At 38.0% G+C, this 24,166-nt stretch overlaps 1 protein-coding gene and 1 long non-coding RNA gene across 3 annotated transcripts; one reads left to right on the top strand and one right to left on the bottom strand.

Moving 5' to 3' along the window:
* Nucleotides 1–151: 151 nt before the first annotated feature.
* Nucleotides 152–2,713, bottom strand: nkx2.4a (NK2 homeobox 4a). Of its 2 annotated transcripts, none has more exons than XM_072365330.1 (2): nt 2,223–2,713; nt 152–1,700 (listed from the first exon to the last, which is right to left on the bottom strand). In XM_072365330.1, exons 1-2 carry the CDS (start codon nt 2,590–2,592, stop codon nt 1,012–1,014), a joined length of 1,059 nt encoding a protein of 352 aa, XP_072221431.1. In that variant the 5' UTR covers nt 2,593–2,713; the 3' UTR covers nt 152–1,011. The 2 variants fall into 2 exon arrangements, with proteins under 2 accessions (XP_072221431.1, XP_072221430.1); XM_072365329.1 differs by having other exon boundaries at nt 152–1,673.
* Nucleotides 2,714–3,145: 432 nt separating this feature from the next.
* LOC140269922 (uncharacterized) lies at nt 3,146–4,157 on the top strand. Its single transcript, XR_011907675.1, has 3 exons — nt 3,146–3,220; nt 3,795–3,893; nt 4,038–4,157. It is a non-coding gene; the product is annotated as an uncharacterized lncRNA (long non-coding RNA).
* Nucleotides 4,158–24,166: the final 20,009 nt, after the last annotated feature.

Here is a 24,166-nt window from a genome sequence, read left to right as displayed (position 1 = left end):
CAATATGATTGGAGAGTGTTTGGGAAAAAAAATGAAAAACATTAATACAAAAATGCATAAATTGATGTCAATATTGAACCTGCTGAAAAGTGCTAGTGATTTTAAAAGGGGTGATTTCCCGGTCTTGGAGTCTTGCAGACATCTCCCATGAAAGGCAGCCCTCCAAAATGTCACCTGAACAATGCTGGCTCCCTCATCGACCTTGCTTTCCAGCTCAATTTGGTCTCAATCACAACATAATGAAAATGCACTCCAAAACAGATCCCTTAAAAAAAAAAAAACTTGTTCAGGAATAGCTCTCACACTTCAAGTTATTTATTGTTAACGTTCACTTGTTTTTGAAACATATACAGCAGCCATCACGCATTTGTTCCTTTTTAAGTTACAAAAAAAATAAAGAAAACATAAAAGTGGACGCAATAACGAGTATTATACAGTTAAACGCATTCTTGTTTGTTAGCCAAATATACAAGTCCCTACTTTATCCAATAAGTCTAAATGAATACATTAGTTTACAATATTAATATGATAGAATACCAGGTTATCACCGCAAAGAAGGAGTGGTGGTTTAGAGTACTTCAAACCTGATCCCACCTTTCCCTCAAAGTCCGAATAACTGAAGCAGCATTCATTTTTGTTTCAACAACATAGACTACGTTTAAAACATCATGAGGAAGGTCCAAAACATGAATTACAAAAGGTCCAAAAACAACATAATTGCTTTCAAGGGCAGCCATTTCTGTAATGTTCAAAAATAGACTCCCTTGTCAGAGATGTCAAGAAAATGTGCCCTGATCAGCTGGTGCGCATCTGTGCGCCTGGTCTCCTTCAACATCAGAGGACCCTTTTTCAACCCCACAAATATATATAAAGATATATCTAGATATATCTATAGATATATCCATATATCTATAGATATATATAGAGAGAGATATATATATTTGAATTTGTCATGGGCTCATCCGCAGGTTCACATACAAAAAGTGGAAAGTGACAGTACTGTATTGGGTCCTACCACGTTCTGCCGTAGAGGAGGTTTGAGCTGACCATGTTACTGGTGTAATCTACAGCTGATGTGTCTATTTGGGCCATGTTGAGCTGGCTGTGCAGTGAGGGGGGGCTCGGCGACATCTCCTCCAGCTCCAAAGCGTTCACCTGCTGCTGGCTTTGATGCTGGTTTAGGCTGTTCGCCGAGGATGCGAGCACCACTCCGGTTCCGTTTTGTTGTTGGCTTTGTTGTTGGTTCTGTTGTACCTGTTGCTGATTCGGCGTTGGCGTATTGGAGCCGTTCTGACACGGTTTACCGTCCTTCACCAGAACGGGCACGGCTACGCGCCGCGGGGACTGCGCCTGCTGTTGGCACAGGTTACCGTCCTGTTGCTGCTGCTGCAGCTGTTGCGCCGCCTTGTCCTTGGCCTGGCGCTTCATCTTGTACCGGTGGTTCTGAAACCAGATTTTAACTTGGGTTGGTGTCAGGTGGATCATGCTCGCTAGGTGCTCCCTTTCAGGTGCCGACAGGTATTTCTGCTGCTTAAACCTCCTCTCCAGCTCGTAGACCTGCGCCTGAGAGAAGAGGACGCGCCGTTTCCTCCTGGGCGCCGCGTGGAGAACTGGCATGGCTTTGCTGGCGTCCGCCATTCCAGTGAGACTCCCCATGCCAGTCATGTTCATACCTGTGGAAGGTCCCATGAATCTAGAAACTTAAAAATATACATACATATACGTGCGTTCAATAAACAGAAGAGGAGAACACTATTTCGCCTGAAGTTATTTTTTCTTTTTTAAACTATTGGCTGGTGTATCCGTTATTCACTGAAGTTTAAAAAACTTAAAATAAAAAGCATTAAAAAGAAAGAAAAAAATATAATAATGATAATGATAACGATAATAATAATAATAATAATAATAATAATAATAATAATAGCTTCAAAATTGTTACTTGTGCCAAAGAGACAGTCTAGTCAGATTTGAAAGAATGATCTCCTTTTCAGTTTAATAATCAAGTACAATTGTTTTGAATTAAGAATTCTGTAAAATGCTGTAAATCATATCATTGCCAACACCTTTCATCTTTAGCATAAACTGAATGTCTTTTTGTTTTGTTTTAAAGAAACACATTAAGTTATGTGAGTTTTATGCTCTTGCTCCTTATGCACTTATTTGTGTTTGTGTGAAAGAAAAAAAAATCTGGAAAGTGTGTATAAAAGGACAAACGAACTTACTTGTGGAGTATCTTGGATCAGGGTTGGCGCTGTACCACCCTGTAGCTGCTGCACTATTCCGCATGCTTTCCTGGTACGACGGAAGGTCTCCCATGTTGCCAATGCTTCCATTGCAGTATCCCCCCATTGCGCTGTGGGAGAACTGTGAGACGGTGTGCGGCATATGGTAAGTGGTGGCCACGGAGCCGTTATGGCCCATGGAGTGCTGTTGCATGCCGGTCTGAGACACCTGAGGCTGTCGGTAGGCTCCCAGTGGAGAGGTTAGGTTCCCTGCGCCGTCCATGCCACTAAACTTCTTGTAGGTCTCCTCGATTGGACTCAAAATGTCTGTCACTGAAAAAGGCGTAGTGTGCTTTGGGCTCAACGACATGATTCAGAGAGCAGGTAGATTTTTGTGTTTGAGCAGATCAACCGTGTTGTTGTATCGGCTCTCTCCTTGGTGGATGTCTACGTAAGAGAGTGCTTGTAGTGCGCCTGAGATCCTATTGATCGCCTTGGAGAAGGAGGCGAGCCCAGGGCGCTCTTAGCCCGGGTTTATTGGAGCCAGGAGCCAGGTTTACGACAAACACAGGGGGCGGAGCAAAACTCCTAAAACCAGCAAACAATAGTCATTGACATTTTAGGGAAATAATTCATGAAAATACACTTCGGCTTATATTAACTTGTGCATATGAATAAAACTATTCACATATTTGTAATCAGGTTCTTTATGTTAACTTTATACAGGTGATAATAGCTCATTATGTTCTACACACCGCCTGATCTGGCTACATATGACTGTTTTGCGTCAGTAGGGAATTCCACTCTTTCTAAAAACTTTGAGAGCACTTTGAACAGACATAAGGGCCACCGAGTATCATCAAAGAGCCACAATGAAGTTGTATGACCAGCTCATTTATGCTTCTTAAGCATCATTTTGCCCACCAGAGAGGGACAAGTCCAAATAAAAGCTCAAATTGACGAAATGTTTAAAGGGAACTGCAAAGGGGATCCAACCTGTAAGTTTACATACAATAACACCGAGGCACAGCGAGGCATGGATTTTAGATATAGTTTGCCAAAACTCACCACTCAGTTTTCTGGAGTCGAAATATTTTCGGGAAGTAGAAATATTCTATAGATGCTTTTTAGACGCATCTCATCGCACTTGATGGACTTCGGAGAACACTTTAAGCTTCAAACCTGGTCAACATGCATTAATGACACTTTGCAGTCTTGACCCGACGTTGTAATCTCTGTGCAAACTGACTGGCGCCAGGGGAAGAATAAGAGAAAGAGCGACACAACAAGGGGGTCAAAAGAGAAAAGAGCCACACAATAATGAACAGCAGTTAATAGATATTTTCATTACAACCTGGTTATTTGAATCTATAACATTTCTGAATCTGTGTTAGATAAAATAGTTTGATCGTTCTGTGAATTAATGCATATAATCAAAATTATGAAGATATTTGATCTGTTTTTATTTAAAATATACTTTTTCTTATCATAAAACCACAAATTTAACAACGGGGACTGGTGTTCTGTAGGTAGTTATTTCACAAGTGATGAGTTTCTGTTTCTTTATTACAGAAAGAAAGCACTCGTCTGCATGAAGCCACTAATGTAATTTACTATGGCATGGAAACAAGTAGCTACCTACCCTAATTGAGCAAATGAAGATGTGACATGGTCAGTCATCAATTATAACGACACAACAAGAACATCAATCTCCGGTTAAATTGACACCCTGGATGTAATAAATCCCAATTCCTGTTCATGTTTCAGCCACATCATCTCTTCCTCAATCTGTCTTTCCTTGTTTTATTCCTCCAGGTGTCCGGATAGCGCAATGGATTTAACGTGAAGTGGTTGGACTTTATGGCTGCTTAGGAAAACAAAATAGTCCGCTTTTCCATAATCAGCTGGAGTTGTTCGCAAGACAACGAGGACAGAACAACAGGAATCCCAAATGTGTTTGACATTTTACAGGTGTTGGCTCCCCTAAATCAAAGAAAAATTGTCGCCAGTCTCTCACCACCCCCACCCCCCAACACAACCACCTTTCTTTTTTTTTTTAAAGAAATATTTCAAATCTGCAAATATTCCAACACTTGTCCAGACGTTTGTGCGCCTTTTCCACTCTTTTGCTAACGGCAGCATGGTGTTTCAAGTAGAAAAGAAAGGTAGGCCTCGGCCCAGACCTCTAACATTATGTAAATGAGGCAAACCTCTCAACCTTGTGGATTACTGAGTCAGAGAGCAGGACCCTAGTCCAAAAACCCTCCACATTAGGATCCCATAAAAATCTGGGGCAAGCTGACTGCATGCAGCGCTTTTCAGAGCTTATAGCTCATTGTTAATAATCTAACTTTTGCAAACAGTGAATATGAAATGACCAAATCACCGGGAGCCGGATAAACGAACGTGTCGTGGAAAAGGGAAGAAGGCCAAGCCAAGGTTGGTTAACTAATCTCAGACTTTTACATAGAAAATCATTTGAAATATATATTTTTTAACAGCTGTTGATATTGATATTTGTCGAATAGAGTTAGCTGCTGCACGCTTGCAGGACAATACAGTTTGCCCTATTAATTCTGATGAATATGATTACATTCATTTAAATAAACCTACACCAGCCTTTGATCAGGGTTATTTAAATGACCCAAAAGACAACGAAACCTGGTGGTAGCATGGCAAAGAAAGATTGTATTCCTCTATTGGACACGGCGTGTATGAGCTTCTGTTTCAAAATGATCCTCCGACTTATTGACTTTGGCAGCCTTACCTTGGATAGCATTTGAAATGCTTAGTTGCTCACATAATCAGAAATGTACCTTTCGAGAAAACTAAGAGTCGTAATGCTCTATAAAAAATATGCATACCAAGAGTTCTTGCCATTAGTTTTTAGCAGATCTTGTATAATAAGTGCATTCATGGTGGACGTTACTAGTGTAAAATCACTATGTTCAAATAAACGTCGGGGATTTTCTAAAGGGATATTCGGTTCAATTTCCAATACCTTCAAGCTTTAATCGGTCCATTTAGGCGTTATTAAACCAGAACCTAAAAACAACCCATTTATGTAGTTGGTTTATTTCCTGCAGACAACCTTTTTCCGATATCATCACCCCCTCAGCTCAGCACAGCAGATGGACTCAGGCGCCTGGTTGCTGAAGTGCTTTTCTCCATCCCGTCGATGCGAGTTCAATACCCTGAGAGATGTGAAGAGATGGCTGAAGGGCCAGGGTCCTGACCTGCCAACTCAATCACACACCGGCCGAGCACAAAGTGCAGAAAACACGAGGATTTATTGAGCCATGCAACCCCTAGAACCCCCAGTTTAACTTTTAAGTTATTTAGTCTCTGAAAGATTCAACAAATATCCAACAATGAAAGGGGTTTCCAGTTTTCTATAATTTCCTTTTTTTTATTTTGCATTCAGGACGACTTTGTACGAGTGTAAATATGCGCTGTGATCATAAATTAAGGCGAAGATCTATCCAGGTTGGAATGTCCATGCGTAATTTACGCACGGCTATACCTCTTTCTTTAATTTTGGCTTCTTGGTGCACTGACATGTCAAATTATTTATCTATTATCAGCCACTAGTGTAAAGAAAATTAAACATCTTATACCGTAGTTCCATGGAAAAAGCCCATCATAAAAACAATTACTTTTAAGGTGCGGTTCAGAAAAGTGTGATTACGCAGTAAAACTTTTACTTTAAGGCGGACATCTTAACATTTTAGGCAACCAAATTTTGTATAACTTTAGAAAAATATAAACTAATGCGATGTGAGTTCCTTGCATTACTATTTATTTAAAGTCGTGCAAAAGAAAAAAACAACGAAAAAATAAATTCAAAAGATAATCGATTTGATGGATTAAAATATGAAATGATGAAAATGGATGGTAAATATCTTTTTGGCTGTCCACATCTTTTATTTCATTGCACAGCTGTATTCAAATTAAGCCTGTTTGTTCGGTGGCGCAGAAAAAGAAAGATGAAACCAGCAAACACCACAAATCGATTATTTTCTTCGTTCCAAACTTGGAATTTCATTCGCATTCGCATTGTAGGCGGCCTGGAGGCTAAATTCGTGAGGAAATTCATGGAGGAAATTCCACACCTGCAGTCAGTGTAGTACCATTTAGATCAAATACTTTTTCTCCTCTTAAATTGCCGAGCAGTGTGAGAGTAAAAAGCGGGCAGGTGCATATCTTTCAGCTGCACTACTTGAAACGGTGCGGTTCCTCAGCTAAGTAGGTTAAAGGTCCTCCCAAGTGGAGAAAGTATGTGACAGACCTCTTGAAGACCGTATTCTTCTGCAGGAGTTTGCATTCATTCACAATTAATGTCGCTTGATGGACGAAATGATGCTAATAGGGCGCCAAAAAACAGAATATGGGCTTTAATGGGATGCTGGCCATAATCTGGCGGCTGGGAAAAATGGAGAGCAGAAGAATTCAACATATTGTAATAGGATTAGATTGTTGAAATTTTTTTTCTATCACAGTACACTAGTTTCTTTAGCTAAGTCGAGTCAAGGCTATACACAACACATCGGAAACTCTCCTCGAGGTAAGGAAGAAGATTTTTATTTTCTGTAAGAATCAGTTAGTTATGTTGCCAAAGAAACTGCCTTTTGAATAAGAAACTTAAACCAGACTGTGTATAGTGTAATTTCTGCCTTTGTGACATAAAAGAAAAATAAATATTTTAGTTTTGAAGCTACTGAAAGCAAAGACAACAAAACATAAGAGAAACACAAAAACATTGTCACACTATACAGATTTAAATGTCAAACAACTTTCATGTACTTTGAAATCATCAGTGATGAATGGATTGTTAAAGTGGCCGTTTTTCATAAAAAAAACACTAAAAGATTAAAGCATTATGCTACAAACTGATCAGCTATCTCTGCAAAGCCATTGACAAAGAACTGAAAATCATCAGTAACTAAAGATATTGTTGTTATGCGAGTCAAATTTCAGCATTCTGCCCTTGATTTCAATTCAAACAGACGTTGATCAGTAGCATAAGACACAGGGCCTAAACCAGATTCAATTCTCTATGAAGTGTGATTAAACTAAAACTCAAACCCTTTTTTTGGAAGTTGAGGAAAGTTCTGTGTTTTAACATTAGCTTCACAGGTCATGTTATAATAATGCATCAAATAAATGAACAAATTCTTCACACAGAAACACAGAAATTCATTCTGTAATTCTGTCTATCATTTGCTGTTTTGTTTGAGATTTGAAAATTCGGCTTCCTGAAATTTTAGGTTGTCGAGTTTCCCTGAGTGTCAGTGTCCTCTGCTTTTGTTTTTGAGTGGCAACATTTCAGCATAGCTGCTCTCTTTTGTAACAACAGTTTAAAAATGTGCGTAGCAGCAGATCAATGCAGATTACCAAATGCATGGCAGAACAAAGCAGATAGTGTACTTGGACTGGGTGCTTGGTTCCAAGGGTACCTGGTTCGTCCACTTCTCTGCTGCATTAATTGTGGCAGCATTAAGGGCAGGTAAACAAAGCTGTTAGAGAGTATAGTTGTGACTCAGCCATGGCTCGCTCTAGCTTTGTCGCCCAGCTACTCATATGGCAAAATGCATCTGCCAATCTTTCTCTTGTGCCCGTTTGCCCCTCAGTGCATTCATTTATTGTGATACAGTAAAGTTTATTTGATGTTCTGAATTAAGTTTTAAATTTGCAGAGATGTGGATCTATTTGAAGATTTTTTATTTTTATCTGACAATGTTTAGTTCAAATAACTATAGAAAACAATCCTCCAATGCTGGGAGGTGTCTTGGATATATTAACAGATCGTTCTTGTGCAGTCAGTCAAGAATGCCATGTGAAAATTTGACTGTTTCAACTAGATGTGTCTCATGAAGCATAGTGCACAAAGTTGTTTTGATGAAACAATGCATGTGTAGAGTTATTGGTGTAACTACTACATGTGATAATTTACGTAATCGTAAAATTATTTACACACCTTTTGAATTTTTCAAACATTTTGAGGGGATTCCAAGAATTGTGTAACCCTTTTCAATTTCATTCCATTATTCTGTCAGGGAAAAAAATTGTTTTGATGCAGTGGAAGAAGTATAGCCTGGCACTGTTCTGCCTCTAAATGATTCAATGTGTAGCAAAATAAGTAATAATGAAACGCGGCTGAATAAAACATGTCTGAAGTGTATGCAAATAGCTGCAATTGGTGTCAGTGTTTTCTGATGTCCGTTTCAGTCAGGAAGCCATTTATTCCGCTTGTTTTCATGATAACAGTCAGAAGATGCAGCTTCTAATCAAAAGTTTCAAAGCACTTTGAGTGCTGCATGTGGAGACAGAAACTTTGTAAATGGCTTCACTACTCAACAATGGAAATGTGAGCAGAAGCTGCACATCAGTGCAGTATTTTTACCCGTGTGTTTGTCCCCACTTTGTGCTGCTTTTATCCAGAAGGCCATCCGATGGGCTAACATTATTTAGATGACTTCATATAAACACATCACAAAACTACTTCAAATTTCGAATGTATTGATCCTAGCTGGTGTGAGAATGGACTATGTGCAGCAATTTGAAATATGAAGTCAAATCCCATTTGTACTACGGTCTGTGAAGGGATTACAAATTTAATTTATAGAAACTGAATGCTGCTTAAATCAACTACTACATGCTGAAAGGGAGTCCCACTCAAACTGAGTCCTCTTAAAGCCGAATGACGCCTGTACAGCAACAGAAACATATTGTTATGAGTAACCAAAGATTGATGTTCATGTTGTAAATAAAAGCTGTTCGCATAATTACTATTGTACTGTTCATTATAAAATTGTTGCACTGTGTAGGCCTATGTTAGCTTACCACAATTTCAGCAAAAAGCCCATCACAAATATTTTGTAGCATCAGTTATATAATAATTTTTCCCACTTCATTTGATATAATTTTTTTTGTCTTGTGTGGACTGAATCTATAATTGCCTCTATCAACAAAAAATCTGCAATATTTACAGGGAGATTATGGCATTGTAATTATTGACACTAAATGTTTTATCAAACCATTAAGCAACAAAAATGAATAACATTGTTTAAAAGTTCAATAATTCTGCGCTCAAATTTGTTCTGTGAAAAGGGAAAAATATTTGACACTTTGTATCCTCATACAGCAATAAGGATTTCAAATAAATGTAGAATATTTTGCTTTAGGTGTTTTGAAACAGGGAATATTTGATTTTTCTGTGTTGACTTTGCCAAGCAAAGCTAAATTAAACATCTTTCATTGAAGTAAGTGCTCTGAAAGTCATCAGGTTTCTTTAAACAAAACAAAGCTGGTTATGAGGTCCCTCAACAGCCTGCACTTATAAGCAAGGACGTGTTATCATGAAAAGTATCCAAAACAAATTTAGAAAGTGCTATTAAAATTGTTGGCTAATGTCATAGTTAAAGCAGTAGTCTCGTGTAAAATAGTTAAAGTACCAGGCTGATATGTTGTAACAATAGATGATACAAAAATATCTTCAAATGTTACACTAATGTTTCAGTGGTCATCTGAGGAACTACAGCAGGGAAACGTCCAATGCCTCAATAGCAACAGCGGCAATGACACTGACTATTGTTTTTCACATGATCATTGAATGAAAAGAAGCAAATTGTCTGGAGATAAAAGAGTTTTATCATTCAACCAAACAGATGTAAACTGATAGATGTTCACATAGAAAGCAAAATGTCTACAATTAAACTGAACGATGGTGGCTGAAATTACAGGAAAACATCAAACTGATTTGTCACTCATGAAAAATAAGTTCTCATTTGTGGATGATACATGTATTTTCACCTTACAAAAATGTTGAATATCTCTATCTTTTCTGTACTGATGTATTTCACTAGATACTTCTTATAAAGAAGATGACTAATTAAATTGCATGTCAGTTGTCACGCCAGGTGAAAATGATGCTGTATGTATTATAAAACCAGACAAATAATGAAGATATAGACAACGAAAATCAAGCTTTTTTTTAAGCAACATTTTTGTTTTTCTCAAAAAGTTATCTAGATTTTATGTGAAGATTATCAAAAATGTTATTAATTTTAAAGCCTCATTAAAGATTTAGACTTACTAAGAAAATCATGCACGCCGTAGTTCTGTCATTGTATGGCCATAAGAGTTGTTTAATAGAAATATTATATAGCCTGCATCACGTTTATGATACAAGAAATTTCACATTTATAGCAAAATCAACAATATATTATAAGAACTGAAATAACGGCAAAGCCACTGAAAAGGTGCACGGCCCATCAATATACTTATATTCAAGAATAATCTATTATGTTTTTTGAAATGGCAAAAAGAAGTGTAGAATGATATTATTATGTCTCACAGGGACATATAAAGAAGGATGTTTCAATTATAAACATGTTATTAATATTGTGGCACAGAAAAGCAGATTCTGGCGATTTGTTATTCATCTACAGGTTAAGTTTATTTGTCTCTGTTTCTGCATGTGTTGCTCTGAGTGTGTGACTTTGTGCTGCTCTAAAGTGATAGCAAGTCTTCCTGACTCAAAGCTAAAACCTCTCTTGTTTGTTGATTTTGTCTGGTCCCGTTTCAGTGGTTCTTTTTGTCTGGGAGGATGTCAGCTCTCTGTGCCTGACCGTCTCTGAGGACGCTTGATGTCATCTTGTCTACCTGATCATTACACTACCTGCTCTCCTCCACAATGCTGCCCTCTCGCTGCTCTGCCACTTGAAATGCTTGGCTGGCCTCTTCTGTGAAACCATCATGAGATTGTGTGCTAAAACGCTGCAGACTGTTCCTCTTCTCTCCTCCCTCCGTAAGTGCAGGAGCCATAAAAAGATTCCTCCACTTAGATGGAGACTGCTGCTGCTGGTAAGTCAACAGGAAAACACAGAAATCCTCCCTCAGTGTCAGCCATTGTGCACGACTTACAGCTTCACAACTTTTATTTGTGTCATTGTTCTGTTCAGTTTACTGCAGCTTTGCAGATACAAATGCAAATAAATGAATAGACATGTACAGCCCTTTAAAAGTAGAAACTCAGATAACCTGCAGGTTCTGTAACTGTAAATGTAAAATCCACTTTTTCAATGGACATAATGTCGTAAAACAGTGATTATTGTCTGCATGTTTAAGTTACTAGGAATCATATCCAAATACACGTTCTCATGACAACTTATTTATTGATGTAACCTGATTAAAAAGCTTAAATAAAATGCTTTCATGTTTCATATTTCCAACCACTGTTATCAAATCTCATGATGTGGAATATATTACCTGTGTTAAATGTTATAATTCATATTACAGTTTAAGGTAGTAGTGACAGGAAGGTAGACAAAATAGTACCAGATTCTGAGGCCTTATGTGGTTTCTTTCCATTCGCTTTCAAGATTGGTAAAAGTGCATTTAAAGAAACCCCTCGTGTAAAGGTAAAGGCAGTGGTTGAGTTGCTTTCAGATGCTTAGAGTTCCAGTGTTGTGCACGGCAGCTCGCACTCACACAGTGGCCATTGTGTGTATTATTAGTCACTTGCACTTTTCCATCTATGACAATTGAAAATGCATCTGCTAAATGTACAGTGTGGTCTTCTTCAAAACAGAGATCATTGCTAAAACCAGTTGCATTATATATCTCTTATTGCCTATCAAAATAACATAACCCCATTTTTAGTAAAGTTGTGAAGTTTTCTACAATGCAATAATGTTATTTGTTCATTTTGGAGCTAATCCTTACTGCCACTCAGAGGCAGGATACATCCTGGACAGGTAGTCAGTCCATGAGAGGGCCACACAGAGACAAGTGAGACAAATAGCCGTGGACACTCAATCCTAGGGTCAATTTACAGAGACCAATTAACTTAACATGCATTTCGTTGGATGGTGGGAGGAAGCCAGAGTACCCAGAGAGAACCCACACATGCATAAGGAGTACATGCAAACCTCACAGAGTAAGGCCCCAGTCGGGATTCTGAGGTGGCAGTCCTTGTTCATTTGCTTCGAAGCGCCCCTCCTTCCTCCTTATGATTACTGAGGATTTTGTGGCTTCTTAAACCTTAAACAAAAAACTTGAAAAGGACATCAGTTCTCATGTGGAAACAGTCATTTGAGTTGCATTTAATTTCTTGCACCTATAGGAGCAATACTAGAGAAATGAGAAATGTTTAAATTGGACTTGTTAAATAACCTCTGACCTCCTAGGAAAAGACATCGCCTTGATGCTAGCATATGTCTCACTAAAGTTCCAGTTTACACCTCTGCATCACTGATATATTCTAACATATGAAGTTATCCTTGCCATGGGCACAGATGCACCCCATACAATCAGAGATGCTGACTTATGCATCTTCCACTTAAAACAGCCTGGGTGGCCTTTCTCATTTTTGGGACATAGAACCATGTTTCTGCACAGGACTGATATGTGGCTTCCTCCTTTTGTGATACAGTTTCAGATTACCTTTCTGAATACAGTGTCGGATTGCTGTAAATGAAATGGAGGCCAACATGGCTATATCGATCATGGATGAAATCATGATCAATATAGCCATATATGCAGGGACGACTTAAGGCTCAAAGGTCGCCTGCATCCAACAGTAGTTTCTGTCGTTGGGCATAACACACTGAGACTTCCACACACTTCCTGAAACTTTTAACAATATTATGCATAGTAGATTGAAAGATCAAAGTCATTTGCAATTTTGCATTGAGAAATATTCTTTTTAATTGATCAGTGATTCTCTGATGGAATTTGGTGCAAAGTGGTGAGCACCAACCCATCCCTGTTTGGAAATATTAAGCCTTTGTTTGAAGCCCCTTTTATACCCATTGTTGACCCCTTCACCTGTCACTAATTAACCTGCTTATTATAGAATCTTATAAAACAGTGTTACTTCTATATTCTATGAACTCGTTTCTACAATTTGCTGGTTGTGGACATTGTAAATCTTACACCTGTCATTACATAAACTAATGAACAAATCGTTTCCTTCGCTCTGAAAAGAGAGTGCAAGTGAAGACAGATCTCATAAAGTGTCTCTAACAGGCTGTCAGGTGTATCAACTGTTCTTGACGCTCAGACTGGTTCAAATTATAAAAGAGCAATTAATAAATGTAACAATAATGCAACACAACATTAAAAGGAAACCTTTTAACATGTCAATCTGCTCACAGTTGAAGCCAAAATTCAAAATATTTTTTAGTTAAATCTGGAGAACATTTTCGCTGCTTAATTTCAAGTCGGATAGTATGTGTTGCTACATTGATCCACTCCACAAAATGTAGTTTAGCTATAAAAAAAGGCTTTAGATTAGAAAGTAGAGTGGTTGTCCTTCATTTAGAAGGTTGCTGGTTCATTCTCCAACTTCCTAAGTTTACATGTTGACATGCCACTGGCAAGACATGCACTCCACATTACCAACAACATACTCTTATAGGGTGCTTTGGATAAAAGTGTCAGATAAGTCTGACGTGATATATTGTGAAATAAAAGAATGACTGAAAACATCTCCAAATTTAAATCTAACACAAAACTATCCAAAAATAATACCAAAAGTATAATCAAAGTACACAGCAAGTGAGTGCCAGTGCCTCATTTAAAAATGCTTTTTCACTCCTTTTGTTATTTTTGGGAATTCTCTCCTTGTAACTGGTTACAAAAAAGATAGGGGAACTCCGGTATTTTTAAATTTCTTAAATTTTATTATTTATGGCATGAAATACATTTATCTACTCACCGAGAACAGTTTGGCAAAAGTCGGCGTCCTTCGGAAGCTATTTAGATAACTCGTGATCCATATAATGGAGTGAACGGGCAAAAACGATGCAGCCTCTAAATAAGGCATTATCTGTCTTTATTTCACCAATACTTTAAGAAAAATTAATGAACAAACGTGTACTATAGCTCTGTCAGCTCATAGGTGCTGTTATGTGGCTACTTGCGGCTATAGGAGAGCTAACAGAGGGATTTCTATACGGGCACTCTACTGGGCCCACTTTATAATTTATAAGTTTTTGCATTTTGTTTTACTGCATCCAGCATCCAAGTAAAATGTAATGACTAAAATAAAAGGCAATAGGTTTTCCTGTGACCATATATGGTCTTAAAATGTCAAACTCTCTCTCACACACACACAAACAAAACAAAACGAATTAAAAATAATATGAATCACCACAGAAAGAACAATCAATTCTGTCCCCTCTTCATTTGCTATAATTAGGAATGGATTTCTTAATGATTGATTGGAATTATTTCTGTAAATGAATCTGTTTCAATTTTCATATTTATTGTTGTACTAAACAAACCTGAATTTTCGTAAATCTACCTTTTAAAGAGCACAATATTCATACAATTCTATGTGGTGTTATTTCTATTGAACAAGATAACAATACTTTTAACTCATTGAGATAAAAAATGAACTGCACCAGTAAAACTGACTAAAGGTGGCACATGAACATTCTTTAGTAACACTTTGTCATACTAGATACAATATTTGGTGGCAAATAAGACTCTTGGATTTCGTGCATTCAGTGAACACTTAACAGGTTAAGTAGAATAATAAGAGCCACACTCATCTTGTCATAGAAATATCCTTTTTTATTTATTGCACTGTGAAAGATTTGTAGTATTTCTCTAAATGGAAATAGACATTTCTTGCACCCTACGGTCATCTGCTCAAAACCACCTCAGCAAAAAATGCGTGAGGAGTGAGGGTACTCCTCATTTCTCAGGTGCTTTTGACTCATCTATCTGGGGGTGTGCTTTTGGCATACAGTGAATGTACTATGATATGTGTTTGTATTTATGAAAAATAAATGATTTTCTCAGGACTGCACGGTGGTGTGCTGGTTAGCATTGTCACATCACACCATTTTCTCTTGTGGTACTTGTCCTTCCTCCCTCATTTTACAAACAGGCATATTGATGACTTAATGTTTCTAAGTTGACTGTAGGGTTGAGTTTGAGCGTGCATGATCATTTGTCTCTGTGTTGGCCCTGTATTGGACTGGCAGCCTTTCCGGGGTGTAACCTGCCTCTTGTCCAGTGGCAGTTGAGATAGGCTCCTGCGCTCCAGCAACTCTGAATGGGATAAAGTTTGTATGAAAAATGAATGAATGATTTTGCTTCTTCCAATATGCACTTCATGTATTACAACAAAAATGTACCTATGTCCAACTGTAACATCTACTACAAATTAACATTCTCTGAAACTCTGCTTAATTTTCATCCAGGTGTCAGAGGTAGAAATGGTTAAAACTGAGTAGGATCCATCGATCAAAATGTTGTTATGAAGAAACCAAACACTGCTGGGAGGAAAGCACAGGAATCAACACCACACAATCTAACCTTTATTCATTAAGGGCAATCTCTGTACTCTATACTGTATGATGAGCTGAATGCACCCATCAGACATGAAGACCTTCCTGACACTTTCAAAGATTACTAATGTATAATCTAGTTGACTGGTTTGTAATGCTGCTGATGTTTCTTGCACCATGCTTACTGGTGCATATGATGCAGTGTATTGTTTCTGAATTGTCTATACCTAATTTGCTGTTGGAAGAAAATAGTGTAATGAGGTATAAGAAGATAAAAACTCACAGTTAGCTCATAAATTATAAATTAGACTACTAGGATATATGTATTAGATATTTACGCTCAACAATATTTATAAATATGTTATTATATTGTTTGTTTGTATAAATCTGTTTATTGCTGTTATCATTCCAAAAGAAAGCTTCAACATTTTGTCTGTGGTAAATATAATCATAGCAAATCAATGTGTTATGACATGTTGTAATTTACAAAAACTCCAGTCATCCATTCATTTTCTACACCTGTTTCATCCTGTTCAGGGTCGCAGGAGGCTGGAGCCTATCCCAGATGCCATCGGGTGAGAGAGAGGAAGGGCTCACGCTGGAAATGTCGCCAGTGTGTCTTACGACCAACTCAGAGTTGAATGAAACAAATAGCCATGCACGCTCACACTCACTTCTGGGGGCAATTTACAATCACAAATTAACCTAACATGCATGTTTTTTGATGATTGGAGAAAGCCGAAGTACCCAAAGAGAACTATAAACCCCCAAAATGCTAATGAAATTAATGGAATAAACATTTCTCTGTTAATTTGTCTGCTCATTTTGCAAAATTTTATTTATAGATCACAATTTAAAACAGCAAACTGTCAAGTATTGAATGAGTAAGTTGAAAATACTTAAACAAAGTGTAAATGATCTCAAATAGATTGAAATACATTGCATGGAAAATAAAAACAAAACTGAATAGTACAAAAAACAAGCTCCACTGAAACATGTATTCATGTTTGCACTAGTCAGGATTTGAAAAGAGCAGTTCCAAGAATTCATTCGCTTTTAATCGCTCGGGAAGATCTGGACGTTCAGAGAAGCAGATTCACGCTTCGTGTTATGTTGGAAACCACTCATCAGCTGAAAAGAAGCTGGACGGAGGATTTGAGGAGCTGGATTTCAGAATTGTTGGTACTGATGAAGGAGCTGTACACTGTGAACCAAAGCTACTGGCTAACAGATTCCCATATACTGTAAAAAATAAAAGAGTCAAGATATGAAGAAAGATTTGCATGAAGAAATGAATATGATGAATATTCATGTGCCACTCCTTAGAGTGGTATTTGACTGATGTGTCATGGTGCATTTCCTTCTGTGACATCCGGATTTTAGACATTTTCCTCAGTTGTCCAAGCAATGATACTCCTTTGTTTTTTTGTGGGGTTGAGCTGCCTTTGTGCAGATGAACACAGTCAGAGAACGGTATCTGTGACAGTTATTGCTCCTATCTTACACACCACAAGAGTATTAAGAGTTGAATGTGAAACTTAACACAATGAATTCAGGTAAGGTTGTGCATTTCTCAGTTGTGTTGATATGATGTGCCTATTCAGCAAAGTCCATGAGAGGAACATCATAAACTTTTATTAATTTATTTTCTATATAGCAGAGAAAGCTCCAAAATAATTTCACAAGAGAGTACAAGCAAACAAACACAAGAGTGGCACAACTTGCTACATTTTCTTTGTATCCTCTTTACACAGGAAGTTAATTACACTCTTTGAATCAGTAAAACTGCCACATTGCTGTTCTTTGATCATCAAACATGCTGACTGAAGCACGTCTGAAACAGATGACGGCTGGTCGTTATCAGGCTCAAAGCCCCAGGATCCATTTGCAGTGCTGGCATCTCAAGCACCTCATGTTCATCCTCTGAAGAAGGTGAGACAATCCATTAAGTGAAAGGCATAAACACTCAACTCTGGGAACCCGATTGTTGGCGCTGTCCCCCATCCAGCACACCTGACAGCAGCAGACTGAGGGTTTTATACACGACAATTCAAGTCCTGAGATGGAACATTGAGAAAGAGAAGACAAAAGAAAATTATGACCAGGTGGTAATTTGCATGTTATAATACATCAGCACAAGTTTTATAGAACTCATACAAGTTAATTTGGGAAGATTTAAAGCTGAGCTGCCTTTACATGTTAATTAACGTGCACTGTTTTTAACCTGTGAGCAATGTAGTCTCACCACAGAACACATCAAATCTATGTTGGTCCATAGCTAACAAGTTCACAATTGAAGAAAAACATATAGGTTGTTTGGTCATACCCTGAAATAAGACCCATAAAGATGTTCTGTACAGTACCACTCCTACAAAAAATTTGCTGGTTGCCTTGGTAATACATACTCACAACAATTCATAATGGAATTTTGTCACTTACTGGTTAAGGTCAGAAATCAAAAACTTTGAGAGGCAAAGTAGTTTTAGAAAATGATTATGGTTGGGGCTAAAATACCATATTTTTACAATGTGAGCATCCTCTTCATGGATGACATTTTTACACTGCACAAGCAGTTGCTTTTACAACTGATTTATAATTATAACATCCTTGTGTGTTTCATCATTTGAAACTGTCACATGCTGAAAACTGTAAGATCACCATATTCTCAGGGCTCCAAAAAACTTTACATGCCTACATTTCCAATGCAAATTACAACACACCTACATTTTTCAGCATATAAAAGGAACCTTTGACCACAATAAGATATTCAAAAAGGCTTATAAGTAAGCAGGGGTGATTTTGTATGACAGCACATTGAGCACTGTTGCACCACAGAACCAAACTGTAACCCACCCAACCAAATATTGTCCAAGAAATGTTCATTCTCTACTGTGCTGTCACTTGATGTTGGTTAAGCAGGGCAGACATGGAAATACATGCATAAAGGAAGTCGCTAACATATGCATTGTTTGAGCTGTGGATAGAAATAAAATAGTTAGGTATTACAAAAAGTAAACAAATGGTTAAAGGTTGGCATCACCTTGCCTGAATTCTGCCCCTTTACAGGATTAACAGGCAACATTTCTGTCTGTATTGCCAGTGTTACATTTTGAACACGAGGACAAACATGTCTATTATACACTTTCTCATAAGACTGAACTCCTGCAGTCGATAGAAGATGGTTTTAAATTGTTGATCTAAAGAAACCAAAAACATTCTTCTCCTCGAGATTCTTTAAATTAGACATATTAGCAATTATTTTCGCACATATCTATTTGCTGTAGGTATGTTGAAATCTTTTGGAGGGCAATAATTACGGCCTAATTTCTGTAAAACAGTATGAATTAAATATCTCAAATACACAAATGAGGATGAGGAGGTGATTCAGAGATTTTTGATCATTTAACAGGACAATTTCCAAAGATGCAATTTTTAGTCCCACAAACACCTCAACATGCCCATAATTCTTATAATGGCTATAATAGTGATTTTCTTTAAGGAGTAACTGTATTTAATATGTGCTTATTACAAGCATGTTCAGTCTGTTATTACTGACTACAGGCAGTGTTGTTGATGTGTGAGAAATCCCAACATACTGTGGACTTTGCAGCTAGAATTCTAATTGTCTTATTCAGTTTCATTTATGAACACCCCTTTAACTTCATTGTAAATTGATGTGGCTGAATCACCAAGTATTGCTGAACTTCTTCTTCTCTAAAACTAAATATTTGTTACAAGGCTGCGTTAAGTATCATACAGGCTGTAATATTAACTGTAATCTAATAATAGGAAAGGGAAAGGTTTTACAGTTAGTATCAATCAGGGTCACTAACTTTTTTTAATAAGTAAATCAAATAAGAATGACGAGATTCTTGGTTGATTTACCAGGTCAATGAATTCTCTCGTACACTCAAACCCGGCAAAATGTGATAAACAAACCGTCTTATTGCCACGTGTGTCTCATATACCAGTGCTCCCACATCAGAGAGGGTAGAAGAGTTCTGCTTGAGACACATTTAGTCGTTAATAGCTCTCAATAACTGTTTTGTTTTAATTGGCTGTTGCATTCCTTTATCGTTTTCTCTCAGGAAAATACACAAGGTTTATACTGTCAGCGTTAATGAGCTATTCTGTGGTACATCTTCTGCTACAGAAATGAGCTGTTGTTGAAAGAGAATTCACAATTGACATCTGTTGTCCATTCATAATCAGTTCATCATGATCACAAGCACAGTCCTTGAAATTTGCCGAAATAAAAAGCCAGTATGAATTTTTATAGTCCTTTATTTGACTCATCGTACAGATCATTGTTTTTACATGGAGTCAGGGCTGGAGTAGAGTATCTGGGAAGAAAAGAAAAATTCTATCTGAGCTCTCAACCTTTACCACCTGGTCAGTCTCCTCATCTTTAAGCTCACTCAGCTGTTTTTAAAATCTCAACATTCAGCAAAGTCAAGAACCTTGACGCTCACTTGGTCTTCACGGAGATGACACTGAACTGGGTGCTGTTCATTTGCAGCACTTTAAACCTACTACCGCCACATTGTTAGAACTGCGCTGTCAGCGTCTTCCTCAGCAGAGCTCTGCTGCATGTTGTGTTTTGTGCAACAAAATGAGAACAGAAGATAAATTAAATACTCATCTATTTAGTTCTATCAGAGCCGTGAGATATCATCACGAGAATCAAAAAGCTAAAATGAACCAGACAGTTTGCATAACTCATTGCTATCCTGGCAAAAAATACTCCAGATGCAGACTGATATGGCGTAAAACAAAAGAAAAGTTTACTCTCAATACCTACCTCCTCCCATGACTAATGAAGTGTAAGGAAATGGTATTAAATAGAGACAAGAAAGTAATGGATTCTGCATTTTCCCTGTGTTTTCATGCATGTCATAGAACAACACTGCATACAGCAGATAAGGAAGTTAAGTAGCTGGAAAACTAATTGTATAAAACAACTTAAACAACATGACGTTTGATTGTTGGATTTATGCAAATAATTCAAATGAACCACCTTAACAGGTGTAAAAAGTGATACTGAGACATTTATATTTACAAGACTTTCACAATTTAAAATGAGGTGACAAATGTACAAATTTAGCATGAATTCTATAAGACAAAGACAGAAATTCTAAATAGAAAATTTGATCATTGAGATATCATTAAATCTCTAAGTAGTTCTTCATTTTTAGATGCTGTGAAATGCTTCTTATTGGCGTTCATTCGTCAAATGAACTTAACTGAATATATTTTTGCTGACATACTTTTTTTCCCTTATCATACTTAATGTAAAAAGACTATGCTCGGTTTTTGGCTTGGATATACTTCATGAGAAAGTGGACAAAGATAGCCTCATTCTTTTTTTTGTGATAAAGATTAACAATTTTGACAGAAGCAGAAGATGCTGCAGAGATGTCTCTTCTCCGCTTCAACTCCACTGAAAGATGCTGTCAAGCTGCAGTTCCTCTGTTGCTTCCTTGTTTAAAACGCAGACGCTGGCGTTTTTGTTAGTCAGCTTGCAGCTCACTGGGCTCTTCTCATGCAGATGGCAGGTTGATGTTAACAATACTCAATGAGGCTCTGTCCCACTGAGAGAACTTGAGGCCTCTTCTTGTGGATTTGCTCTGGTTCACACAGCACTTTTGATTTCACCACCAATGAGCCTTAACTTTGCTTATCATTTTGAAGTTATTTTAATCATGGTACTTTCCCATGTTCCACATGTCACCCCCCTCCAAAAAAATATTTACTGTTAAAATCTGTAGGATTATTGCTCTTTTTGGCGTGATGCTTGCTGTAGACTGTGTATCTTTTGCCTAAGCTTGACAAATAGTCCAAAATTCTTGCAAATTATAGATTTCCTTACTTAACTCTCCTCCATGTTCAGCATCTCTCCACCCCCTGCTGCTAAATCTTTCCAGCCCAATGAGGCCCCCTGCAGGCTCAAACTCACTGTTGCCAATCTGAGAAGGTGAGTTAAGATGGTAGGTTTTGCTTTGACGTCATTTGACCCATTTTGCAGTGCTTTGCGTCCTTCTCTGCTTGACAAGATGATGGTGCTCAGGCATTTTGCAGGCTGGAATGTGAGTCTACATAACTGTGCGAAGTAATATACATGTAAATGATACACGTGAGTAGATTCTAGGTGTTAAATGTGATATTAACCTCTACACCACCAGGTACCACATATATCCTGTTTGATTTTGTCTGGTGGCTTAAGAGGGCAGTTTTTTCTGTTGCTGTATATGATTTTAAAAGAATTATTTTTCCATAATTATTCATTAATATATTAATTTATTTTTGTTGAGCAGATTTTACTCAGTCTTCTTTGTTGTAAGGGACACTGACTGTGAAGAGACTATCTTTTAGAGAATGTCACTTCACCTCTATTGTTCACTTTCACCGAAGTGAATAAATTTGAAACATGTTCGTCTGCCTATCCAAATGCGCCACACCGTGGAGAAACACAGAGTCTCTCTTCCTTTGCTCCTCCCTGGTTTATTTATCTGTGTACAGAAACCAGTTAAACTGCCTAAATTGCCTGCGGACCGTTTACGTCTTGTCTGGCTTGTTTTGAAGAGCGATATGATTATTCTCTCAAGATCCATAACAATGTCATAAACCGCAATCATGCACTCAAAAGACAGTCAAGTTTGCTGGGATGCGCGTTCATTAAAGAAGAAAAACAACACGAGAATTTCAGCAGTTGGAATTCAGTTGCAGTAATTTGTAGTGATGGAATCAGACGAAGTTGGACATTTTCAGGTGAAATCCGCACCACGCCAACTAAAGACCTCTGCTTCCATCTTGTGGCAACCGTGTGCAACAATTTCTACTCTGCCCCCCCCCCTCCCTCCATCACTCCCCTCTCTCTTTAATATCGGTACTGTGGCGAATCTAATCTGGATCTTCTTTAAGGCAATAAAACCCCGATAGCTTCCTTTAAATGAAAAGCACCGCTTATTATAGCTTTGAAATCCTCGTTTATTTGGCGATGTGCATGATAGAAAAATGATTTATGTCGAGGTTCAAACGGGCAGGATGACGAAGATCCACTGTGTCCCAAGTGCATATTTCCTCAAGTATTGTATTCCAAGGTATATAATAGCGTTATCCACGCAGGTTGAACTGCGCTGCACGCCAAGATGCTTGTTTTATTGTCGCACTGCTGTATCCCTTCAAGCAACCAAAAGCAATTTCCGATAGATCTGACCCTATCGCAACGCTGGTAGTGGATTAGTGTTGTTTTCTGGCGTGTTAATGACAATGCAAAGGTGCAAAACGAATGCTGTTCACCAAAAATGTTCACCAAACACGCTTTTACACAGCTAAAGTTTATATTTTGATTCAGTTTTAAGGTACATACAACACAGTTTGACTCATTGACCAAAGATTAAATTTAAGTGTTCATCTGCCTCGGTTTTATTTGTATCTTGTCTTTGATGTTTTTATTTAAAATTTTTTTTTTTTTTTTTAAACAAATGCCTAATAAAATATTTACAATTACAAGCAGTGCTCATGTCACCCTTTCAAGTCTTTCCAAAGGCACTGCATCTGAACGCATCACTCCACGAAACACCTGCCAGAACACCCCGATTCTGTTCCCATGGAAAACATCTGCATCTTCCAGATCACTGGATCCACAATAACATCTAGATGCAAATGAGAGCTTGTGCGTTTACCTCTTATCAGTAATCAGTTTTTCTGTAATTGCAACCAGCGTGAATTTGGCCTGATAACTTAGCAACACAGAGCTGGCGTAAAATCTCAACATTTAACAGCTCGTTCAGTTTTGCACCTTATACATGGAAAGTCCTCAGGGTAAATACTGTCAAATATATTTCCTTGTGGTCATTTTAGGATTAGGCCTACGCACACCAGCAGGACTCAAAGCAAACAAGGAAGAACTCTGTCTGCAATTAAAAATAGTTTTTGAGCTCTGACGAGCCACTTTTTTGGTCAGACAATAATCAGCCTTTCACTTCGGTGAACGGGGGGATAGAGCGAAAAGAGAAATGAGAAGGCTGTTGTTGGCATAGCTCTATCAAGGAAGAAGGACTCCCTGTTATGTGTGAATGGGGCTTCTTTTTTTGACCAGAATAGATATAGCACGAATTTTTAATTCGTTTTTCTTTGAGAGACAACAATGCTTTATTTGAAAGCTTGATACAATTTGGGGTTTGTAAGAGATCCTTTTCTCCTTTTCCGAGCCCAGCTGCCCATATGGGACACAACGTGTGCAGCAAAGATCACAATGGCACCAAGTGAAAGACAAGACAAAAAGCCCAAGGATACATCTCCCTGACTCTGAACAGCACCAAGAAACTCTGTCTATCTACACTGTCTGCATCTCCACTCCTGCTGCTTGTTAACATGCACGCCTCCAACATCCAGTAAAACCAGGCCTGGGCTTTTGTCCTTCCATTTCCTTGTGTACTGTATTGTACAGTGATGGAGTAGCAAAACTGCCTCATCAGCCACCCCCCCCCCCCACCCCCCCACCCCCCCCCACCCCAAAAAAAAAGTCAGCTTGTTTCTTTTACTTATGATCTTTTAAATAATGATATTCTCGGACTTCAGTTTTGCTTCAAAGAAACCAGCCGCTAAAATCGTCCTTTTATTCTGTCCTTTTATCAG

This window comes from Leuresthes tenuis, unplaced genomic scaffold, assembly GCF_036924035.1.
Source record: "Leuresthes tenuis unplaced genomic scaffold, fLeuTen1.0.hap1 SCAF_15, whole genome shotgun sequence".
In the NCBI taxonomy this organism is placed as follows: Eukaryota; Metazoa; Chordata; class Actinopteri; order Atheriniformes; family Atherinopsidae; genus Leuresthes; species Leuresthes tenuis.
Note: the sequence above shows the minus strand (reverse complement) of the source record. Positions and strands in the feature narration are given on the sequence as shown.

What these genes read in the sequence shown, in the direction of transcription:
- nkx2.4a (XM_072365330.1), bottom strand. Translation starts at nt 2,592, where the DNA reads ATGTCGTTGAGCCCAAAGCACACTACGCCTTTTTCAGTGACAGACATT. An exon ending in TGATCCAAGATACTCCACAA is followed by an intron (nt 1,701 to 2,222) that starts GTAAGTTCGTTT and finishes TATATTTTTAAG; the next exon opens with TTTCTAGATTCATGGGACCT.